The sequence below is a fragment of the Mesocricetus auratus genome, unplaced genomic scaffold, assembly GCF_017639785.1.
Source record: "Mesocricetus auratus isolate SY011 unplaced genomic scaffold, BCM_Maur_2.0 Super-Scaffold_100004, whole genome shotgun sequence".
Lineage (NCBI taxonomy): Eukaryota > Metazoa > Chordata > Mammalia > Rodentia > Cricetidae > Mesocricetus > Mesocricetus auratus.
In genome coordinates, this window is record NW_024429189.1 from 24025634 (window position 1) to 24048344 (window position 22711).

Here is a 22711-nt window from a genome sequence, read left to right on the forward strand (position 1 = left end):
CCCTATAAATAACTTCCTCAGTTTCTCAGAACCATGAAACACCTTACATTTGACAAGGGAATTTGTCTTAATTCATATTTTTAAATTACTTCACAATATGTAACTTAATAGATATCCCAAATGTGCTTATCTCCTCATTCTACCAGCAGTGCTTTTTTTCTTCATATTAACTTTGATAGTTAACTTTTAAATTGTTCATTTGCCCATTTGGGCAACATACTAACTATCTTGGTTCTTTGAGATGTACATAACTTGGTATTTGACCCCTAGGGCTACAAATATGACCAGGCATCTTTGTTTATTTTATAGTCTGCATTCTGGACAAGAAAAGGAAACAAGGCAGGGATACTAAAACCTGTCTTAAAAATCTTTTGAAGATTCTCTAGTTATGTATTTGTGTGAGTGTCTGTGTGAGGATTTTGTGCACATAACATGATGTCATCCAACATGGTTTCTGGAACTCTAACTCATGGTGAGGGAACATACTTGTGTCTTCTTCAAGAGCATTTCAAACATTAAAGAAATGTCTCTCCAGCTTGCAGAAATGTTTCCTGTGAGACAATACTTTAGCTGGAATAAGAATGAGAAATAGGTTTCCCATCTAATGGAAAAGAGTCATGACAGAATTACAAAGGTATGGAGTAAGCATGCAAGAGGCTTTGATGTGTAAGGAAATGTGTAATGTGATTGATTCTAGAAAATAGTAAGTTATTTACAGAGGGCAAGAATTATGTATCAAATTAGGGAAAATGTGAAACAATTTTGTTTGTATTTTCAGTTCAAGGAGAAACCATTGAAGGATTCAAACAGTGATGCAAAGTCAAATAATTAAATTTTTAAAAAGTTTAATTCTGATTTCTTAGAACAATATAAATTTTCAGAGACTAATCATTGATGACCCAACTGTATAACCAGAGAATTAAACTTGGCCAGGGATGATGACATTGAGAACAGAAATATGTTGTCATAATTTGAATCACATTCCCCCAACACCATAATTTGAAGGGCAGAATCCCCAGATGACTGTACCTGTAGAATGAATCTTTAAGCAGTTGACAATTAGTTCAAAAGGTGGGGTTTAAATCCAAAAAAACTGGTGAGGTTATAAACAGAGGGAATGACAGAAGTTTTCTCTGTATGAATCTTTAGACAGCAAGTAGGTGGTAATTTATGATTCAGAAAGAATGCTTTCATCAGAAAAGATAAAGAGAAATCAGATATGAAAATGAGTTGATTATACCTTATATCTCATTTAATTTGACCAGTCATATGGGAGACTTGTCGAACTATTTACTAACAGTTTTTAAATACCTGGGATAAAATAAGATCACACTGGTAGAGGAGGGCTGAGTCAAAAATTCAAATATGGACTAGCATATTTGGTTATCTCTGAAGCAAACAAAAAAAAGTGTTCATTAAATGTTTTTCTATATCCATGTCTCATTGGGAAAGTCTAGGTTGAGATATGGGTTGAAGTTGTCAGCATTTAGATCACATATATGAGATAAACTTTGAGCCTTTGAAGACAAATGAAAATCAACATTTAAATGGTAGTTTAAGAAAAGGGAAATTTGTGAAGTAGCACACAGGAAAGGCAATTCCAAAAATAGAGTCTACTATATAACTCTTCTAAACAAATATTTGTGGCTTCCATCATCCATATTTCAAGGAAGATACATAAATGAGTATCATTTCCAATGAGTACAAAAACAAATGACAAAATGTGTGACATATGTATAAAATATAGTTTTTGCCATTTTACATGAACTATTCTGGATGTGAATATAAATCAATTTAAGATTTCTTCATGTTTTATAGATTTTTCATTGGCTTTGTATATTTAAGATGCCCACTCTTAAGTCACAGTGTATAATTTCTAGGGTGAAGTCATGACATCAAGAGAAAACAAGGGGTTATTAAATCAGGTCTATTTTAAGGTATAAGGGATGTGCCTAGACTTATCTATAAACCTTGATGTACCATTTTTGGAAGAAATATCAACTAACTTCATTTAAACAAATGAAGACTGGAAAGATTTGTGCAATTGCAAGGTGGTTTATAGGTTTCATGCTCCAAGGATGGAGAAATCATGACCCTGTGAAATACTTTAGGAAAATATGCTCTTTTATTAAGAGGGATAAAGAAGTCCACTATTCTGCCTTCCACTTAAATTTTTCATTTTTCATCTCTTACCACTAGTATAATCCTTCTCAGGCAATCTCGTATACAAATGTTGATGGGGGCAGTTAGTTCCTGCCATAGTGAACCAAGATCTGTGACTGTGCAAGTCCATTATATAAATTTCACAATACTTACATGTGACATTTTTATACTTTTCTCGATATTTCAAAACAACTGAGAATTGAATATTTTAATGCAATGCTAACAAATGATGCTATGCAATGGTTATTATTTTGTATTTCTTTTGCTATATTATTAATTTTGTGTGTACATTTATGGTACACATACTTGTGGATGACAGAGGCATCTTAATAGTATCAGCTCTCTCCTTCCACCACAAAGATTCTGAGTGTTGAATTCAGGTTATTAGGCTACAGAGAGAATGGCTATTCTCCATGAACTATCTTACAGGGCCTATTGGTTATTTTTGACAACAGAAAATGATGTGAATATTTAATAAAAATAACATTTCCAAGTATTTTTGATCCATGATTGATTGAATACACACATGCAGAACTTATTGACATGGGGGCCACTATATACACCAATATCAAGGCCCAAGATACTAGTAAAGACTTTGATCATACAATAAAATTTTATTGAAATAAATATTTGTGAAAACTTTATGGAATACCTGCCTACAACTACAAAGTAGATTTGAAAATATCAAGAAACCCAAGGTATGTTTCCCAATACTTCCTGGTTTCAAAGAATCTTTCCTTAAAATATTTTTCTTGGATAGATAATTACTCATAACACCCTTAGTTCCTTATTAAAATACTGTTTACAGTGTAAAAGTAAAATAACATTCAGTCTTTCCAAAGGATGTCCTAGAAAAACAACTTTGAAGGATATGTACATTGTTAGTAGAAGTAAAAGCAACCGAGGATGTTATGAAGAATAATGATATCCAACTGTGTAAGATTTAGGAAAAAACTGATGGCTGGGACTGGATACGCATTTATAATCCCAAATGGAGGGAAGATATATGATAGATATTTCTTCTAATTAAATTAGATTTTGACATTGCACATTTCTATCAATTTACCATGAAATTCACACATATCAGAATCTGAATAATAAATGATCTACTAAATAATAACTGGGTAACTACTGGACACTGTAACTTGTGTTACCATATAAAACGACATGAAGAGAGTTGCATCTTAGCTCCAAGATCCCAGTGCTACAAGCATTTAAAGAGATAATGTTCATTTCAAAATGTAAATATGCTAGTTCAAATTTCTGTGTCTATGTAATACTTTGAAATGTGTAACATCTGTAACGTATGGCCTAGGCTTTCATCATGCTCTGAATTCTCATTGTATAATTCTCATTGGCCCTTACACAGGATTGTTCTTCTCCTTAGATCTGGCAATGTGGAGGCTCCCTGGAGATTGTGACTTGCTCTCATGTAGGTCATGTTTTTCGAAAGGCAACTCCTTATACGTTTCCTGGTGGCACTGGCCATGTCATTAATAAGAACAACAGAAGACTGGCAGAAGTTTGGATGGATGAATTTAAAGATTTCTTCTATATCATATCTCCAGGTATGCAGTGCTGACACTTTCCTTCCTCTAAAAGGAAATTAAATACTTAAACGAGCTAAGTGGCTGATTTGTTGCTCTTATTACCCTAAGAGCTAAAATAAAAAATAATTACATGAGACAGTTTGCTGAGAAAGTAATTTTAATATAAAATTAGGGAAAAAATACTAAACAGACATTTTAAAAGTCTCTCTCATCTATTTTTTTATTCTCTGTCCAAGCAAAGAATGAAGTCCTTATAGATATTCAAATTTATTTTGATACACACAAGGAAAATTTTAAATTGCACTTAAAGAGAATATTTTAGTAAATGGTCAATAAATTTAAGTAAAGAAGTATTGAAACAGTACTAATGATAGATGGCTTCCTACTTTAGGTGCACAGACCAAGTTGTATATAACTAAAAGTAATGGAGACGGCAGCTGGGTGGTGGTAATGGTTATTATCTTTCTAAAGTTTCTCATCATTCAAATATTACTTATATGAAAGAATGATTTTCATAATAAGGAAATGTGTAATAATTCCATTCCAGGAATGGTAGGATATTGTGGGATTTTTAATGGTTTCATTTTAATTTTCTATGATTTTCTTATATTTTTGGTTGTGAGCCTAGCCTTTAATGGCTGAGCCATCTCTCCAGCCCTAATTTTCTATGATTTTCTAACAGTTATATTACTTATTTCTAGGAAAAGACTGAATATTGATACACTAAAATGAGAATGATATAAAAGAAAATTGAAGCACAAAGTCCAGAAGTACAAGACTAACTAGATTTATAATTAATTAATCAATTAAGTAATTAACTAACTAATTAATGCTACAAGTTAAATATAATGGTTGCCTTTATGATGTCAAACTATAGACTTGAATACCAAAACAAAATTAAAAGTACTTTGGCTATAATAGCAAAACAATTTTAGTGTTCTTTCTTTGATTTTTCTACATGACTTCCAAGTACTCAGGCACCTTCTTTTGTAACCCTTAAGAACAAATGGAATTTTCACTTCACATGCTTTTCTGTAAAATAATACTTTACATAGCTTAAAAGGGCACTTTGCATTCTAAATCGAATGCACTGGTTTCTGAAACTGTATATAATGCCAGTAACTTACTTTATAATAAACAACTCTGAAGAATATAAAAGCCAGTATGTTTGTTTTAATGATCTAGAATTAAGTATCAGAAAGAAAAATGGATGCATTGCATATGTGAATGTGTGATTAGAAGTACCTTTTCAAACTTTTTTCAAGCCCCTTGTGTGAAGTCAAAATACTATTTCAAGGAACACTACTTCATGATGCTAGAAGTATTTCCTTTTATAGTAGAAATTCTGTCCAGATGTTCGCAGTTTGGCAGAACATGTAAAATATTCAGGAAAGCAGTGACATTTATATAACCTTTCCAAATTATTTTGTTGGTATTTTTGAATGAAAATCATTATTTATAGAGACATTTGAGTTACAATATAAATAAAGAACTAATGATAGAAAGAAATATATTATGAGGAATAACATGAAAGTTGTATTAACAATGTGAGTGATTAGGGAACATTGGAAACACCTACCATGATTAATCTTCAATGGAAATAATGGGTGAAAAGTAATGCTGTGGTAGGCTAAGAGACCTTTTCTTTCCATTCCCTGAAGGTTGACTGAAAGGAACTGACATGAAGAAAAGGCATACAAATTCATTAATTTTCAAAGGGTTGAAAGTTACAGGGCATAATCACAGGATCCTTAGCCTTCTGGAATCTCATATGATTTGAAAACTTCCATACCCCTTTCCATAGGAAAGTGGGGGTTGTAGACTGAAGATAGTAAATGACTTTTCAATGAGATCAATGGATTGGAACAACAAACAACATATATAATGTCTGTTTGCCACAAGCACACACACGTTCATGCACACTCATACATACACAGTGTTGTTAATGTCTGTGGATGGAAATAGATTCCCTATGTTCTATGACAAAACTAAAAGTTTGTTACTCTTGCCATCATGAATGCTGCTTTTTTAGTTAGTCAAAAGCTAGGCAAGTCCTTACTTTTTTGGCATGTGGTAAAGTTTGAACTCCTATAAATAGAGAAACTTCAGACATAATTTATCCCTGTTCCAGTGAAGGAAAAGATGCTTGGGATACAAGTTTTAAGTTCATTTTAAGACATTCTAATTTCCTCCACTTCAAATTGTTTAGAATTAAAAAGGCATGGATCTTAAAGACTCAGTATTATACACTTTACATAATTTTTAATTTATTAAAAAAATGTAGATGAATGACAACTATTTTTCAAATTGCACAGAAATGGTCAGTTACAGGTTCACTTGACACAGTCTCTATCTGAACTAAGGACTTTGGAATCTAGGGCAGAGCTGCTTGTATAACCAGGAATTTGCCCATTTTCCATCTAATTCAAAAACACTTGGAATATTCTTATTCATATTATACAGACTTGTACCTTTTCAAGTGAAAAAAAGAAGAGATACCAGGAGTTGATTTAAATTACTTAAGATTTTCCTAAGGGCCAATGTATGTTGACACCCTAGTAAGGAAATCTGTAAATAGAGTTCTTAATTGGTCTAAATAATAAAAACGTGGAGTTTGATATTGAGGAAAATGCTGAGAGATCAGCGAGAGTGAGCAGGCCTAGTCACACCTTACCTCCTTATCTTCTCAGCAGACAAGAGAGTGAGTTTCTGTTTCTGCCAGACTTTATCTTATCTCTGCCCAGTCATCTCTTTCCTCTCTGTCTGTACAGATCTGCAGACCTCTGTGGTTAAGTAGTGGCAAGCTCTATTCTCTTACCTTCAGACAGACTTTATTTGCACAAGCCAAGTTTTCACCACAGAAATCAGGAGATCTGCCTGCAAAAGTAGAAACTAAAGATATGAAATTATAACTTTTCAATAGAAAAAAGGAGACTTTAAGTAGGTCAGAAGCTTTATCTAGATGACTCTAAACAAAGATAATCTTTATCAAGATATATATATATATATATCACTCAATCATTATAGTAAAAATATTCAGGGAGCTAAGAGTTTGCCATTTTATAATAAGTATCTTATTAATTATTTAAGTATACTATAAACTCTGATGGATTGCAATTTAAAAGTCAAAATCACAAAAGTATTCATTCTTTTCTGAGTAAAGAGTTTCTGTCTTTGTGTGTCCTTTGTCGATAGTGAATTTGTAAAAGGGAAATGCAGGGTTTTACATGCATGAATAAAATATATCATTGACTGTAATGAACACAGACATATGTTTGTGTGCATTGGTTGATGAAGGGAGACACAGCACTGTGGGAAGCATCATCAAGGCGTGGGGTCTTGTATAAGAGAGGAGAAAGCAAGCAAACAGACCTGAATGCTCTTGAAACTGAATGTGGCATGACTAGTTGCTCTGAGCTTCTACCACTGCAACTTCTCTCCTGTGATGAACTATAACCTAGATGTACATATTTTCTGAACATGGTATCACAGCAGTGAAAATGAAATGAATGTAGACACCATGGACAGCACATCATTACTACCTACCATTAGCAGTTACAGTGCAGTGTTAGCTTTAATTGCTTACCTATGTCTAAAGTATTTATGGGATTGATATTTCTAGCATATAGCAAATTTTCTATTACTTCGTGGAACACAAAAATATTCATTTGGAAATTTGTAGAATTGACAAACAAAACATCCATTTAGATGTGAGCCACCTTTTGTTGTTGTTGTTTTGTTTTGTTTTCTGTTGAATTATCTGTCTGGCTTACACCAAGGAATCACATCCTAAGCTCTGTCCCTCCTTTATTGTCCAGAACGCGGCTAAGCACCCACAGATGAAATAAAAGGTGAGGGCACTCTTCATATGCCTGGAAAGAAAGGCCCATGGCTTTATGTGTGGCCCTTATAACATTTACATAATTATAGGAGTACACTATAATGCAACCCTCCTCACTATGTCTTACTTCATGGTTAGAAAGACACAAAACAGCATAATATAAATTTCCTAAATGTATAAAAGAAAGGTAGTTTTACACCTGTCAATTTCTATTTTTTTCTGAGTTCTTATTTGTTTAATGTTCTACAGGAATCTGTGAAGAGCTACACATGCAAAATGTTTTATCTAATTATTGATTATTTTATGTCCTGATTATATTGGTCCTCAACAATTCACCATTAATTCACTATTTGGCTACTTTGAAAGCATGGATTTCTAATTCCATCTATACATGGAATGTAAATGAGTAGCAAGGCCACTTGACAGCACTGTTAAGAATAGATTTCTAGTATTTGTTTAGTTTGCTTTCTGGCTGTCTTCTTAAGGATGCCAATACTCTGTCTAGTATCATGAATTTTAAAGCCCATACGCCCTTAAGGCCTGAGGCAGTTTTTACTATAATTGGGCTGTTTCAGATAGAGCCAATCTGATTGCCCCAGCAAATCTTTTAAAATGAAGTGATGTAAACAGAAATCACTCTTCACAGAATATGCCTTGTAAATGCAGGTGTTCCTTTTTCCTCCTGTTGGTCTCAGTCAAAGATTTTAGGAACTTGAAAATTGAGTGTACTCATAAAACCAAGAATTTGAAACAGTCCTTATTCTATTAACATTGATTTTCTTTCTTTGGGGAGGTGGATTTCTAGCCAAATACCAGCAGGCTAGGGACAGCTCTCTGCATGTTACCGCAGGGTTCTCCTTTTCTCAGTGGACAGTTTGTGATCTTGCTTTGAACAGAAACAAAGCAGGAAATTAAATAGAAAGAATCTAGAAACATACCTCTGAAGAATTTTATGTTTAGGAAACAACATATCTTCTTCAGCAATGGTGCAATAAACTCATTTGTATTCCAGGTAAGACAAGCTCCAAATCCTGGAAAATCTCTTTGAAAGTTAACACACACACACATACACACACACACACACACACACACACACACAGATGTGGATGGAGGGAGCAATTAACTTACCATCTTAAGAAAGGCAACCTGCTTGAACAGTATCACCAGACCAATGCTGAATTTTCAGACCTGTATTTGTTCTACCTGTTAGAGCTGCATATAGAAAATACAAATAATTTTAGTGTAGTGATGTTTTTAATTGCTGAGATATATTATGTGATAGGTGTTTATGTATAGAAACCATTTTCTTTGATAATTCATGAAATATTTATTTTATTTTTTATTACAAAATTATTCTTTTTTATTTATTTGAATTAGAAACAAGCTTGCATCACATGTCAATCCCAGATGCCTCTCCCTACACTCCTCCCCGGCCCCCCTTCAGCCCTCCCCAACTCCCAACCCAATTACCTCTCCACTCTCCAGGAAGGATGAGGCCCTTCATGGAGGATCTTCAAAGTCTGTCAGTCTGTCATATCATCCGGGGCAGGGCCTAAGCCCGTCCCTAGGTGTCCAGGCTGAAACAACATCCCTCCATGTAGAATGGGCCCCAAAGTTCATCTGGTTGCCAGGGATAAATGTTGATCTATTATTTATAACATCAGGTTTGACATATTCAGCAAAATGTACAGCATGAAAATATTTTAAAGTCTTAGAATATTTTTATTGGTTGGCTAATATGGATTTCCCAGTACAGTCTATAGCTTTTCTGAAAGGAAAGTAACTCCTGTGAAATTTGCCTTTTTATTATTTAATACATACTTTTCCACAGCAGTAATTCTGATCCATCACTGATTGTATATGACTTGATGAAGAGGACATTTGTGTCTTCCTTTTGATTTTTCACACATTGAGTTCAATTTGTGCTGCCTGTGTTTTCATTAATGTGTGATGTTTCAGTCAGGCCTGATTAACTTATAAGGGCTTACACTCTTAAATAAAACCAACTTCCCCAAAGCTTATGGAACTAGTCAATGTAGAAATTTAATAAGTTTTGACTTTGTGCAAATGATCCAAAGCACTATATAAGATGCATGATTTTTCTTTGCCCTTTTTGTGAGGAAAGGTCTGGAAATTTTATTTGATGTAAGAAGATTAAATATGAATCAAATATGGCCTTAGTGCATGCACTGAAACTTTATCATAGCTACTTTCATCTTGTCCGTTTTTTCATAGTGTCCTCGTTTTATTATTTAATTCTGTCATAACTTAAATTGATCATCTTATGTGTTATATAATTAATTACTTTAAACTATCCATTCTAATTCTTAACAGAATTTAGAGGATCACTCTGTCATGCATCAGCAGTTACTTACATGAGGTCATTGGTGTCCAGGTGGGTTAGAACACAGACTTCTTATTTCTAAGCTCTCAGGATAATTCCTCAATATTAGTTGTTCTGGAAAACCACATCTGCTAGGATTCTCATGTTATATTCATTCTTTTGCTATTTAAAATAAAATATGAGTTCAAACCTGGAATGACCTAGTTTTGTGAACTCTTAGGAAAGTTACAAAAAAAAAGCAAGTTAAAGTTGATTTTAAAAGACTTGGAATATCTTGTCTTTCCTGGATTTGATAATAGAACATAGTTAATTACACTTTCCCCAATGTGCTAAGTTGAGGTTATCACAGTCACATTCAAAAGCAAAAGAAAGCAAACAAACAAAAATGGCAGACAACATTTACTTTTGTACTATACATATAAATTCATAGTGACTGATTGTGTCACATTTAGTAACTCATATTCCCTTGGAGTTATTTTGAATTTATATGGTCACACAGATTCTATATTAAATGTGATATACAAGTCTTCAATGGAAAAGAAAGCTGGACACATAGAAAGATACACCTGGAAAAGAAAAGACATATCTAAAACATGGGTTAGGATTTTGCCAAGGGAAAAGAATTTTTTTTGCAAAGGTAGATGCAAGGTAACAAATAGACCAACTACTTTACTTTTATCAGCAACAGAGTAATTATGCAATCATCAACCCTGAAGAGTTGATGGACATTATGTTTTTGACTTCTTGGCTACAACCAACTTTATGTAAAAACGCTACCTTAGCCCACAACAATAGTTATGAATTTATTTATTGACACAATCAATGGCATAGGTACCAGTCTATGAAAATAACCTATCTGTGTCAATTACATGAATCAAACTACTTAAAGCTATCTAATATATGGATGTAATATTAAAAAGGAAGGAAATCTGTTGTTACTAATAAAAACTGTTTTTCAGACCTGACCTCTCCACAGGCAGATTGGGTGATACACATATATAACCCAGCATCTGAATTAGGAAGACAGTCTTGGTAGTGTGTTCAAGGCCAGTTTGAGCTACAGATTGAGAATTTACCTAAAAGGAAGAAGAAGGGCAGTAAGGGGAGAGAAAGATTTTCCACTATCAAATTGTCTATAATTCCATCCTTTTATTTTTTTTATTTTATTTTATTATTTTTGGTTTTTCGAGACAGGGTTTCTCTGCATTGTTTTGGAGCCTGTCCTGGAACTCGATCGGTAGACCAGGCTTGGTCTCGAACTCACAGAGATCCACCTGCCTCTGTCTCCCAAGTGCTGGGATTAAAGGCGTGCGCCACCACCGCCCGGCCCCATCCTTTTATTTTTAACATTTTATATAGTCTATGAATTCTTGGATAACAGCTTTAATAATAAAACACTAATAATTTTTAAAATTGATAAACTAAGGCTTTTGTGTGACTTAATAACAGAAAAAATATATACTACAGTATATTTAATAAGTATATGTTTATTTAAAAGTTAAATTGAAGTCAAGAAAACACAAATCTCAAGCACCTGAATAATGTTTCAATTAAAGAAAATGAAGATAAGATGAAATGTAACCATATATAACCAACCTTTGACCAGTGTCATATACACAAAGTAGAGAGAAATGTATAGGGATCCACAAGGATAACCCTAAGTAAGAATATGAGCAATATTGGAGAGGCTATCTTAAATGCCCTTCCTCCATAGTGAGATTGATGGCTACCTTAAATGCCAACCTAGAGCCTTCATTCACCCAGTAGCTGAGAGAAGCAGAAGCAGAGATCCACAGCTGAATATTGAGCTAAACTCCTGGATGGAGGAATGATGAGCAAAGGGGCTAAGACCATGCTGGGGAAACCCACAGAAACAGCTGACCAGATCAAGTGGGAGTGCATGGACACCAGTCTGACAGCTGGGGAACCAGCATAGGTTTGAACCAGGCCTGGTGAATGTGGATGCCATTTGGGAGGCCTAGGCAGTCTATGGGGCTTCTGGCGGTGGAACCAGTATTTATTCCTGGGAGTACATTTGCTATGGAATGGGCTGTCTCAGCCTAGATACATGGAGGAGGGCCTAGAACCTGCCACAAGTAATCCAAAAGACTTTGATAATGCCCCATGTGAGGTCTCACCCTCCCTGGGGAGTGGATTGGGGGATGGGATGAGGGCTTGGTAGGGGGAAGGGAGGACAGTAGGAAGAGGGACCTGAGATCAGTATGCAAAACATGTTTGTTTTTAGTTTAAATTTAAAAAGTAAAGATTTAATTTGCAAAGAAAACCTGAGAGAACAGAGGGTTTTAATAAAAGAAAACATTGTATAGACAATTTTGTGTATATGAGGAGATTCATAAAAAACTATAAGAAGTTACTTTTTACATTTCAAGCAGATAAGTCTTCTAGAATTATAATAGACGTGGTTACAATTAAATGAGATCCTTGTTTGGAAATGTTAAGCCAGAGATAATGTATTTACCTTCTAGGGAGATCTATTGAGAGGTTGTGTATGAACTAGTATCACGATTTCAGTTTCTAAAATTCTGTTATCATACAGGCATACATCAATGATTATAAACAAACTGACTCTGACAGCCACAGTACTAAAATGGGAAGGCAATAGGTTTCCATTCAACATGACAAATTTTAATAAACTTTTCAACCATGGAAACAGAGAAGTCCTGAATGTATGTCTGTCTGTGCTTGTGAGAAACAGCCTGAATTTCCAACTGATATCTGGAGATAATCACGAAGAACACCCATCCTTAAAACAAACAGACTCTAAATTTGAGCACTTGGTTACATGATTATTTTATGTATCTGACACCCAGTATTCTGTCCACTGAAATGAGTATACTTAGTGAGAAACCATTTTATGTGGAAGATGTGTTGTCTCTCACTCAGGTAGACCTCTGTTCTACCTAATTTTCAGGAGAAACTTCTAAGTACTTTAGGCTTGTAGATGATTGGTGTGCATGTGACTTCTCTGATTTAACGGCTTTCTTGATACCTCCTTAAAAGGCTCTTTATTAAAATGCTGCCTAAAAGAGTTTACTAATAGCTTTTTTGTCTTGTTAGAGCAAAAAATATGTCACTGTCCTTCTGGAAATATATTTTCATGCATCTATTTTTAATTTATGTAGTTAAATTCCTGACTTTTACAAAATAAAAGTCAAGTTGTCATTGGGATAGTAATGATCTAAGTTTAAGATTTTTGACACCCTGAAATATCTTCAAACATCCCCATGAAAATTTCAATTTTTCAAACAATTTTTGAAACCTGGTGCATGCTACAAATCAATTTAATCCCCAGCAAATACTTGGAAAGAAGGGGCAGTTGATGACCTCATAACTTTACCCACTTAACAACAAAATGTGGATCCTGAAACTTATTTGGAAATCATTAAAGTAATGGCCTGCAAAGAAAAAGTAGATCAAAATAAAGGGTTCAGCTACTCAATGACTCACTTCATGTTTACACATGACCCTTCAATGTTCCATCTTATTTGCCTCTGTCTCTCTATCTTTTTCCATGTATATATGTGTGTGTTTATATATCACATCTCTCTTCTACCACTATTTATCTATAGTAGTATAAGTCCATAGAGTAGTAAATTAAAATTCATTAAATGGCTATAATATCAATAAACATAATAATTAAGACGAAATACAGCCATCTCCGCTCAACATTGATTTAAGTTTTAAGTTCCAGTGGAGTAGACTGAAATGTGACAACTCAGTTGAAATAACACATCTTATTTAAATTATTAATAATTGAGATTAAATGTGAAAACTTTGGTGAATTATAGAAAATATGAAAACCCAAGTTAAGAGTACATAAAAGTTTAAGCAGGTTTTTGGTAATGGAGGCTCTTGTTTCACTTTCAAAGCATGAGGAAAATGAATACTGATGCATAATTAATACAAATGGCTATTTAAATCACTGTATAACACAATATTGAATGTGGCTGAATTGACTGTCATTTTATCTGTGATAAATTGTTAATAGTATGATTCTATTTTAAGTGAAATGTCTTCATAATTTGAACTGGAAATATTAATTAAACTGATAATCATTTCCATATTAAGTAGAATATTGGACTGCAGATGTTATTTTTATATAGTAACGTGTAGATTCATTTTAGTTAAGTGGGGTTACTTTTTGGCCTTTTTATATAAATTTCAAACTTCATGTATAAAATAATGAAAATGCATTTCCTTTTCATTGTTCAATAGTTTCGTACATATATATTATGCATATCTTCTCTTAATTCTTTCCACTATTCTCAACCATTACTCATTCCCAATCTTATGTGTATTCTTTCTTTTTCTCCCTCCCTTTCTCTCCCTCTCTCTTCGATTGAGCTCAGTGAGTTTACTTAGTGCTGCCTTTATTTTCATGGGCACAAGACCATCTACTAGAAAACAGGTAACTTCTCACAAGCTGAATTTTTAAAGAAAACTCACCCTCCCTTCAGCAGCCCCCAATTGTCAGTATCCTCTCAATTAAGGATACAACATCAATATTCGCATTCCCACTATTCTGGGATATTGTCTAGCTTGTTCTTGTGCAGTTTTTATGCAGCGTGTCACAATTGCTTTGAGTTCATATGTGCAACTGCCCTGTTATATCAAGAGGAAACTTTTGTTGTAGTCATCTACTACTCTGGCTGTTGGAATCTTGTTGCCTACTTTTCCACTATGATCCCAGTAGTTTGAGAGGATTGACACTGATCCAGTTACCTTATTTAGCTCTAAGAACTCTATTGTCTCTCCTTACCTTGAGCAGTTGTTAGTTGTTCCTCTAATAACAGAGTTCTACTATTAAGTTTTGCATGGTATCAAAGAGCAATGGAAGTAGTCTGTCATGTTTGAGGTGTATAGGATTCACTAACCAACAGCCCAAAAAGAGGTAAACTATATCCAGAACTGTGATAGGCCATCATTCTCAGGAAGGGCATTTTCCCTCTCTTCAGGGGTAACTCCAATTAATCTCTTTTTAAATTTATGTTTTTATGAATTTGAGAAAGCTTCTCCAATAATGGATTTTCTTATGATTTGCCAATGGTCTTTATGGTTAGTGTTGATACCCAATAATTCCTCTTGTAACCTGCCTCCTGTCGCTCACCTCCTTAACCCTCCACTATTCCCCACTGCATGTATAGCACATGCATTTATCTCCCCTCCCATGACACCTCCCCCACACAGCAGCCTAAGAGTTTCCTGATGTTGGTATGTATTCTAATTAGTCAAAAAATAAATGTGAAGTACTAAAGTATAGGTCTATTTCATATATATTTTGTTTTCCAGGATGATTTCTTTGAGAAACACTGACTATTGAATATTGCATTCTGATTATTTTAATATTCAGAATATTTTTCAGCAATGCTAAAATCACGTTGCTTTGATGTTATTGAAAGAATATCCAAAATTATCGTTTTTACTGATACATCACTATTAGTTACAATACTAAAATACTACTTTGATCATAGATTTTTGTTGCAAGTTTCTAACTCTATGCCACACTTTAAAACTATTTGCCCAGACAATACTTTCTAATAATCTAAAGTACTCCTTCTATATAGACATTGTATAGTCTCAGTTCTATCAAGTCATGTTCCTTCTCACTAAAATACCGTTTCTGTTGTTACTTTGTACATCAGACATCTGTGTGCTTCTCCCTGCCTTGTGGCTACCATTAGTTTCCATGGCACCATGTCAACACTTGCATTTTGAAAACACATTTTCCTCTCCTTTGTATTTGTGCCTGCCAAATAGTTGTGCTCCTAATGGGCATAGAAATGTTTATGTATTCTACCAAGAAGTAAATAAAATCACATATGTTAGATAAAATATGACCAAGTTAAGTGATTTTTTAAAGGATTTTTGTGTGTGTCAAAGCTAATGCTTATGTAAATACTTCAGGTCTGTAACTAAAAATTTATATTTGTAGGCATTTTTGCCAATGTTAGACTTTTTTCATGCTAAAAAAGACATAAAATCTCCGTGTATTTATAGTCTCCAATCAATTATAGTTTGTCATAAATCAAAATCTTAAGAGAAAATAGGAAACTGGGAAGCCAGTGCTGATGCTAATGGTTGATTGGCCACGAAGTGACAATTCCTATCTATTCTGCTTTATTTCCATTAACAGATTTTTCCCACCTTTGCTCTCCATGTTTTGTTTATTTCAGTGAAGTAAGCAAGGACGGAAAAGCAGCGAGTTTCCAGGCTAATTGTCAGGATTGTGTGTGTACATTCTGGAGGGATGTCAGCAGTCGTGTTCACTTGTATCAGTGCACTCATACAAGTCTGTTTCCTCTATTGCTCTTGCCAAACAGTAGTAAGTGGGTGGCTGTGTGACAAAAATAGCAAGTGCATGAATTAGCATAATACTTGTGTTTTATTTATAAGGACAACCCATGTCCAGTGTTCTCTCTGATGCTATATTGTTTCTTCAGTCAGTTTTCAGAGGCTACTCCAGCCTGCACTAGACCTTTGCCAGACAGGTCAAAGGTCTTTTATTTGTCACTTTCAGATGATATCATATCTTAATACTAACGTAAAAAATCTCTTTGAACAAACCGACATCATATAAGCTGTTGAATTAGACCATAAAGTCCATCCTAGACTATACTACTAAGGACAGTAATAGTGAAAGTATATTTTCCTATTAGAAACTTTGGTGGCACCAGGTGGTGGTGGTGCATGCCTTTAAAACTAACAGTAGGGAGGCAGAGGCACATGGAATTGTGTGAGTTGGAGTCCAGCCTAGTCTACGAAGCTACTTCTAGTACAACCAGAACCACACAAAGACATCCTATCTTACAAAAAATTACATGAAATTTTGACTTACCATTTTCTTCTGCTTTATTGACTATTTTCTAGAGAAAAGTATCAATATAGGTGCTAAAGACAAGAAGTACAAAACACTTGAGGAAAACGTTCTGGCAACTGGTAACATAAATGTATTTTGCTTGGATTGGGCAAATGGTTAAATAAGCTATGCGCTTATTAACCAACTATAAGAACCTGGCTTTAGTTGCCAGCATTTAGTGTTTAAAATACCTAGGAATGGGGCTGGTGAGATGGCTCAGAGGTTAAGAGCACTGACTGCTCTTCCAGAGGTCCTGAGTTCAATTCCCAGCAACCACATGGTGGCTCACAACCATCCATAAAGATATCTGGTGCCCTCTTCTGATGTGTAGATGTACATGGAGGCAGGATGTTGTATTCATAATAAATAAATCCTTTTAAAAAATAAAAAATAAATTAATTAAAAAAATAAAATACCTAGGCATACTGGCATGCACCTGTACATACTAGTGCACAAGGATTAATTACTACAAAATCTGGCTAAATCTATACCCTTCCGTTTTCATGAGAGACTGTTTCAAAAAGTAAAGTAGAATGTGTTTGAGAAATGCAGCCAGCATTGACAGCTGCCCTTCATAGGCATATATCTACATCTACATACAAGCACACGGGTTCATATATTTGAATGCATGGTTCTCAGTTGGTTGACTACTGGAAGTACTAAGAGATATTGCCTTGTTGGAAGAAGTGTGTCACACTAGGCCCAGGGGCCCTTTCTGTCTGCTCCTGAGAATTAGGTGTAAAGCTTTTATCTACTGCCCTAGAACCATAGCTCTGAACTTCCCACTAAAGTGATAATGGACTAAGCTTGGGAAATTGTAAGCAAGCTCCTAATTAAATGCTTTCTATTATAAGTGTTGCTTTGGTCATGGTGTCCCTTCACAATTATAGAAGTGACTAATAAATGTAAACCCAAAAATATATATGAAAAATAAACGTTCATTTATAATACCTGTAGTTACCCAGTTTACTGGGTAAATGCGAGGAAGCAAAGATTAGTACCAGTTCAGTGATAGATAAGAAAGTAGAAAGATACCTAATGTTTTAGAGGAGGAGAAAGAGTGCTTATGTTTATAAACCTGCAGTCCCCAGGGATACTTCACAATGAAATGGTCAAACCTAGATGACAAATCATGTAGAACACGGTCCATCTCCCAAACCAGAGCTCTGCTCATGCCACCAATCGCCAAAATGTTTTTCCTGTTTTAGACTTCATGCCAAGTGATATTATTTTTTTTTGCTTTTACTCTCAATATTTTTCATTCTACTGACTTTAAAAATAATTAATTTAATTTAGTATAGCCAACTACTGCCATTTATTCTAGACTTTTATTTCTTCTTCTCATTGAGACGCAAGAAAGGCAAATAGATCAGGTAACTTTTGTGGCCAGACATGTGCTAATGCAACAATAGCTATTAAACATTAGATAACTTATATAGATCGTGTATCAGGGATTCTTTTTGGTTGTGAACTAAACAGTACTGTTAATGTTTACCTTAAAAGTATTTGGGAACATTGATAAATTGAATGATGTGAAGAAAATGCTACAATACTTGATTCGCAGTAAAGACTTAATGATTTGTAACTATAATTTTAAAGTTACCTAAATAAAATAATAAATATCACTGTCATACATCAAAAATTAAAAACATAAATGTTTATTTTCATTCTTCTTGTGTTAGTTATTATTTAAAATATTTTTATCCATGAGAGATACATGTGATAAATCTTATGTTACTTTTATAAAATAATATATTTTATAAATTTTACTTGTGAAAACTGGTAAAGTGAATAAATTTATACTCAGAGAGATACATATCCACAACATTATTCACACAAATATAAAGGTCATGGATGTTATGATTCCCATCTATGGAATAATCAGACTAAGAACTATAATTCTAGCATTAAAAGAATGAAGTAAAGTTAAAATTTGGATGAGAGTCTATGGATTAAATATGCACATTTTTAATTATGGGAAATTAATTTAATTTCTTTCGTAATGAAAAAGTTTGTATCTAATTCCAACGCAAACAAATTTCCATGCTTTTATGGAAATAGCTGGTTTCTTCAGATATTTTGAATGCTGAAACCATTTCTGCCCTTGATTGTCTGGTACAAATATGAAGATTTTTAGCAATGCTGAAGAGGTGTGTAATCCTCTGACTCAGGCCTTTGCTTTAGGGACAAGACATGAGGGTCTAGAAAGAACTGAAAAAAGTGAATGTTGTGGGATTTCTGCTTGTGTCCCGTCGACACTTTAGACATGAAATAACATAGGATACACTATATTAATTATAAAGCTGTTGGTCGTTTGCTATGGTTTCTTAATAGCTAGCTCTGACTTCATTATTAACCCATAATAACTAATATATATTTTATAAGGACTTATCTTTCTGAGGATGCCAGACTTTTTTTGTATTTTTTCTTAGTTTAGGTTAGAAATAATTTTGTTTCACATGTCAATCCCAGCTCCCTCTCCCTCTCCTACTCCCCCTCCCTTCCCACCAGGTTCCCCAGTCCCCTACCCAATCTCCAGTCTGATCCCCAAGGAGGGTGAGGCACTCAATGGTGGATGTCCAATAACTGTCATTTTATCCAGGGCAGGGCCTAGGCCCTCCCCTAACAGTCCCAGCTGAGAGAGCCTCCCATATTGTGGCATGAGCACTCAACGTCTATTTGTATGCCATGGATAAATACTACCCAAGGCCCCATGGATTACCTAGGCCTCCTCACTGACACCCACATTCGGGGGTCTGGGTCAGTCCCATGCTTTCCACACAGCCATCAATCTGGAGTTCAAGAGCCCCCCCCCCTTGTTCAGGTCAGCTGTTTCTGTGGGTTAAACCAGCCCAGTCTTAACTCCTTTGCCCATCAGTTCTCTCTTTCTGACACTGGAGTCCATGAGTTCAGTTCAGTTTTTGTCTGTGGGTATCTGCCTCTGCTTTCATCAGTCGCTGAATGAAGGTTCTGTTTCTATACTGAGTGAGCTAACCCAGTCACAAAAAGAGAAACATGGTATCTACTCACTCATTTATGGATTTTAGATATGAATCAGGGAAGTGCCAGCATACAATCTCACTGCCAGAGAGTCTAGGATGCCAGACTTTTGTCCTTTCCTCCTGGGATCAAATAGCGATGCCCACTTTTGACAACCTTTTCCAGACACCACATCGACTCTTAGTCCCACCTATCTGGCCTCCCTATTGGCCAACAGTGCTTTGTTTATCACCCAATCAAACAAACAAATACAGAGAAGGACTTCCTCATCAAGTGAACATATTCACAGCCTTGGTGTGTAGATCTCTAAGCTTCAGAAGTCTTTTCTGGATTTCTCTGTATTATTTTGGAGGCTGTTGGACTGACCAGCCTGGCCTCGAACTCACAGAGATCCGCCTGCCTCTGCCTCCCAAGTGCTGGGATTAAAGGCATGTGCCACCACCGCCTGGTTCTTTTCTGGATTTTAACAAGTTTATTTTTGTCTTTAGGTTTACATTTATCTCTGACATAATGTCTTTAAAATAGTCCCTTTTGTTGTTTGTTCTGGTTGCAGAATTTTGCTACTATTTCACAAATTATCCACAAAGTCCGTGCTTGTCTCAACCACATGTCATTATGTGGTGACTCTATGAATCAGGATTTGAGGCAGGATCTAGAACAGAAATTCTTCTGACAACAAAACTGATATTTAAGTCCTCCATACTTTTTACAAAGACGACCCATTGGTGGTGTTCAACTGGAAGATGACCTGTTCTGGGGATTCTAAGATGGTTTCTGTTAGTCTGGCATCTGCATATGATGGCTTGGGTAAACTACAATTGTCAACAAAGATGCTAACCACTAGTTGCAACAGAGAGAAATTAGGTTCTGCAGTAGCTCTGACAAAAGCTTTCCACCTTTGGAGAAAAGATCAGAGGATTGTGACTAGCTGGATTTGAGGGAGCTAAAATGGATCACATGGACAGAAACAAATCTTAGACTTCATGTCACATAAAGAGCAGTAGCCAAGACTTGTGGAACTGATGGAAGAAGGAAGCACTTGAAATGTGCATTAAAGAAAAATCTTGACTGGATAAATTTCACTAACATTTAAAAATAGGCATCTGCCGGGCGTTGGTGGTGCACGCCTTTAATCCCAGCACTTGGGAGGCAGAGGCAGGCGGATCTCTGTGAGTTCAAGGCCAGCCTGGTCTACTTCCAGGACAGCCTCCAAAGCCACAGAGAAACCCTGTCTCGAAAAACCAAAATAAATAAATAAATATATAAATAAATAAATAAAATAAAAATAGGCATCAACTAATTTATTGTGGTGGATTAAACCTTCATGAGCCTGAGAACACATTTTACATTGAAAATTCTAGCTTGTCCAGAAGGAAGTTTTATTGCCTAAAATTTGATATCCCATCTACTGGATAAATGATATATAGTCTCTGGTCTCAAGAATGTCTGACCCATTTGCTATGAAATATTCCTCCACCCCTTTAGATTCAGACTGCCACTGCTCTGATCTCTGTTGAGCAATTTCTGTCAAATACAGGTGAAATGTGCAAGAGAACTATGCTATTTTCCACAAGGCATCTCTTAGTGGTTAACCTCAGTCTCAAAACCCGATGGACATGAAGGGCATTTTTATTTTCATGGTGTTGTGTGAGAATAAGTCTAATTTCAATGATAGGTGGTAATGCCCTTCCTCATGCCCCTGCATTTCAGAAGGTTCAGAAATTTCCTCAATCTATGTTATCATAGATTGAAGATTTAAAGTACTACCATAAAAATTCAATATGAGTGCTCATCATTTTATTTGTCTTATATTTTGATTACTTTGCCAGTTCATTTTATTTGGCTACTTAGTATGTTTCTGTAAATCAAGTCCATGTTGAAGTTCACATGGTGAGACTTACAATACCACCTATTCTAGTCAGGGAGCTACAGGGTATGCAGAGTAAAACATACCACAATATGAAACATTGATCATACTGTAACTAAGGCAATGAAATCTGTCCTTAAAAGAAGCAATTATAATCTTATCTAGGAGTTCAGTGAGAAAGAATTTTTTTATTTTGAAATGGATTTTGAGTGTAGCATCGATTCACTCAGCCGCTGGGAAGTAATAAGGGTCAGAGAGAACAGAGCCTGAAGGAAACACACGCATTAGAGTAATTCAGTGACTGTATTTGAGCCCAATAAAACTTATAATACCCTTTTCCACACCTGGGGAGAAATGATAGTGTCTTTTTCTCTGTTATAATTATGTTTCCAATTTTATCCAGAAGAGTAGTATAACAGGAACTAATATGGTAAGAGAAACTTGGGTTAATTCATGTACAAGAGGACTTTGTTTATCATCATTGTAAATATTATAAAGACAAGATTTTGCAGGTTTTAAATATTTCCTCTTATACCACTCCTATTATAACAGTATTCCTTTTTCTAATTAAAATAGAATATAATCAAGGAATTGACTACATATGAAATGCGAAAAAGGAACATTTGTGAAACAAAGGGTAAAATGTGTGGCATTAATTTGATAGTATATATTAAAGTAATGAACACTGGAAAGTTTCTTTAGAATCTTATTTTTTCTAATTTTTGAAATATTCTTCTTTCAACAAAAACCACTACCAATAAATCAAAAACGAACAAGAAATCTTAAAGAATCTTAATGGAAATAGATTTCTAGGAAGATAGTTCAGAGAAAAGTAAAGCTAAAAATGTAACTTTGATAAGATATTGTTAATGTACTGTATGAGCTCTGATGGCTATCATATCAACCAATAGGGAAACAGGATATGTTGACATCAGTCTCAGAAGAGGAAATTCTAAATGGAAATGTCTATTTTTTTCTTCCTGAACCACAAACATCTAGCTAATGGAATAAGCCGATAGCTGCTTCTCATTGATGAAATAGAAAGGACTATTTCTGTAAGACACTAGTT

At 34.8% G+C, this 22711-nt stretch overlaps 1 protein-coding gene across 4 annotated transcripts in view; it reads left to right on the forward strand.

Annotated features, from left to right (window-relative positions):
• Galnt13 (polypeptide N-acetylgalactosaminyltransferase 13) overlaps nucleotides 1-22711 on the forward strand; it is a 611901-nt gene that overhangs the window by 410522 nt on the left and 178668 nt on the right. For all 4 annotated transcript variants that reach the window (XM_005068971.4, XM_005068972.4, XM_040745358.1 and 1 more), the window contains one exon: nucleotides 3551-3731. In XM_005068971.4, the coding sequence (XP_005069028.1) occupies nucleotides 3551-3731 (181 nt within the window). The remainder of the gene's footprint in view (nucleotides 1-3550; nucleotides 3732-22711) is intronic.